General features: G+C 50.4%; 1 protein-coding gene across 1 annotated transcript in view; it reads left to right on the forward strand.

Moving 5' to 3' along the window:
* Positions 1-1833, forward strand: part of LOC105270130 (uncharacterized) — a 4307-nt gene extending 2474 nt beyond the window's left edge. The window contains exon 2 of the mRNA XM_011310853.1: positions 59-1833. Within this exon, the coding sequence (XP_011309155.1) occupies positions 59-1833 (1775 nt within the window). The remainder of the gene's footprint in view (positions 1-58) is intronic.
* Positions 1834-2697: the final 864 nt, after the last annotated feature.

A 2697-nucleotide genomic window follows, 5' to 3' on the forward strand; every position in this document is an offset into this window, starting at 1 on the left:
TTCGTCGACGCTAACGGGGAAATAAAGAGGGTCACCTACTCGTCGTCAAACGGAACAGGCTTTAAAGCAACGACGCTATCACCATTGCAGGAACAAGTATCAGTAGTCCAGAGTATCCCGCGTTCAAACCGGAGTTCCAGTACGAGAAAGCCGACGGTAGTTTACGCAACATCGACTGAATCGTCGTCCTCTTCGTCAACGGCGAAGCCTTCCTCGGTTGTCCAAACGATACCACGTGGTCGAAAGACTACAACGACCTCTAGCACAACGACAACCACCGAAGCACCACGACCATACGTCCACTACAAAACCTTGAAGAGCCGTCCGCGCTACTTCATAAACGGCCAACAGCGTCCGTCATCGGTTTCCGTGGAAGAGGACTCGACCGAGGATTCGCAGATTAATCGTCCGAGTACAGAGGAGAAGGCTTCGTCCTACCGCAGAATCCTCTTCGCAAAGCGACCGGTGGACCACAACCTGCGCCCAATAACGGAGGAGTTTGAGGAGAAAGAGGAGGAGCCGCGAGCCAGTGGAAATGCTCTCCGAAGACAGCTCCAGGATGACACAACGAAACCGGAGGTGCACGAAGTCCACGAAGCGCCGGACGAGCACTCCGACGTCTACGGCGGCGCACTTTCGACGACAAGACCGCTCTTCACCACGAGTAGTCCTCCTCGCATCCTCCAGAGGCTGCGAGCGGACCGTCCTAAGCTCTACCAAGTGACACCGCCACCCCAGGAAAACGTCGGACCGGCTCGTTTCGACACCTCAAAGTACGAGACCACGAGAAGCTACGAAATGCAAACCAAAGTGGCTGAAGAGCGCGAAGAACGCGAGTCAACGCCACCCATTGTTTTCCGTCCGTCCACGAGAATGCCGGACAGGGACTACATCCGTCAGACTACTGAGTCCGTCTTCGTTCGTCAACCACCGGAGCAGATCCTCCGGGACATATCGTCCGGGCTTCTGGTACATCAGAATATGGAGGAGGACGGTTACCGCGGAGTTCCCGTCGGAAGAATCCTGTACAGACCGAGACCGCCGATCTACCCAACAACGACGGACGCCAACGTGCAGTACCTGACGGAGAACCCGATCGCCGAGCCCGACCCTAGACTCAATCCGAATTACATACGACCGAGACCTTATCACAGACCTTTACCCTATGACGCCGAACAGAGGGGACGACCTGTCCTTAGACCCGACGACCGGGAATACGATTATCCTTACAGGAACATCGCCCTTCCGCCGGAAGCACCAAATCCCATAGCCCCTCCCCTCAGTCGACGGGATTTCCAAATCCTTTTGCGGCGACTCCTCATCAGCCAATATGGACCGCAAGCTTTGACGTACCCCAGGACCTACCTGGAGGACGCTCTGTACGACCAGACGCCCTACCCGACGTACCAGACAGGCTATCAGGTGCCGGGACGTCAGCTGATCTACGAGCCTCACGTGGCGTCAAATAGGTTCGGGGATCGCGTTCCTCTCCGTCCAGCGCTTTCTAGACCGGATCCCGGAATCTACCAGTCCCCCAGGTACCCGGAGGACTTCCAGGACTCCAGGTACGCGAAACGTGTCTACCGGCAAAAGTTTTACACCCAGGAGATGGGAGACGAGCCTGAGGGCGACGGGGAGGAGATCCTTCCTCCGCCAATCCGGGAGGCTTTGCTCCTGCGGATGCTTCAGCTGGCTATTCACAACGATCGACCCGTCTCCATGATGACCAGCTCAACAACACCCTCACCCTCCTCCCCGTACAAGAAGGGGCCAGTCAGGAGTGTTCAGATACTCGCGGATGACGACGACAAAGACTTGAGGAAGAAAATTTAACCCGCCGTTAGGTAGGTGCGATATTTATAATATCTCAAAAAGGAGATCTGGAAAAATTCTGGAAAAAATAATATACACTCGAATCATTCCGATAAACACTTCATCAATACTTCGAGTACATGTAATAATTTTTTTATTACAGATAGACGAAAAATATCGCAAAGGAATTCAAGTCGACTGGCCTGAGTTTTAGCGAATTGAACAGTTCCACGCCTTGAAATAATTCACTTGCTAGACAACTTCCGTTACGGAAGTCATCCTCCATCTTGCTGTAACCCCAACGTATAAATAAGAGTGAAAACGACTATCTCAATCCGTCCGATGGGAAAAATGTGGGTGGAAATAGATGAAATCTCGAAGGTAATTTCACTGTGGGGGAATTATTCGTCATTCTCCTTGATCCTAAGTATTTATAGTCTATGCAGATTTATACAAGGCTATTCCATTCCGATGACGCACCTACATTATAACTGAATCGTGGGAATTGTTATCGTCCTTGGGGAAATCCCAAATTCTACCGAAAGATGAATATATCACTGTAAATATATTATTTTTATTAAACTAGTGTGATAATGAAAATTGATCGAATAAAGTGATGATGGAATAGACACACGAGTTCTCACATTAATTCTGGGAGAGATACTCCATTCGATATCTGAATAGAATAATAACCCAAGTTGTACATAATTAGCAATGCGCAATTGCAACATTCGTTATAAGTCGTTGTACTTATAGCGTCGACGGTGGAACAGACGAAACGTTAGGAAAAAGAGAAACAACGTCATCGCCCCTGGGATCTGGGTGCACGTCGTTTCCACGCATCGGTGATTCCCTGGTCTCAATTCCATTTTGCTGTTTTTTTTT

This window comes from Fopius arisanus, unplaced genomic scaffold, assembly GCF_000806365.1.
Source record: "Fopius arisanus strain USDA-PBARC FA_bdor unplaced genomic scaffold, ASM80636v1 scaffold00078, whole genome shotgun sequence".
In the NCBI taxonomy this organism is placed as follows: domain Eukaryota; kingdom Metazoa; phylum Arthropoda; class Insecta; order Hymenoptera; family Braconidae; genus Fopius; species Fopius arisanus.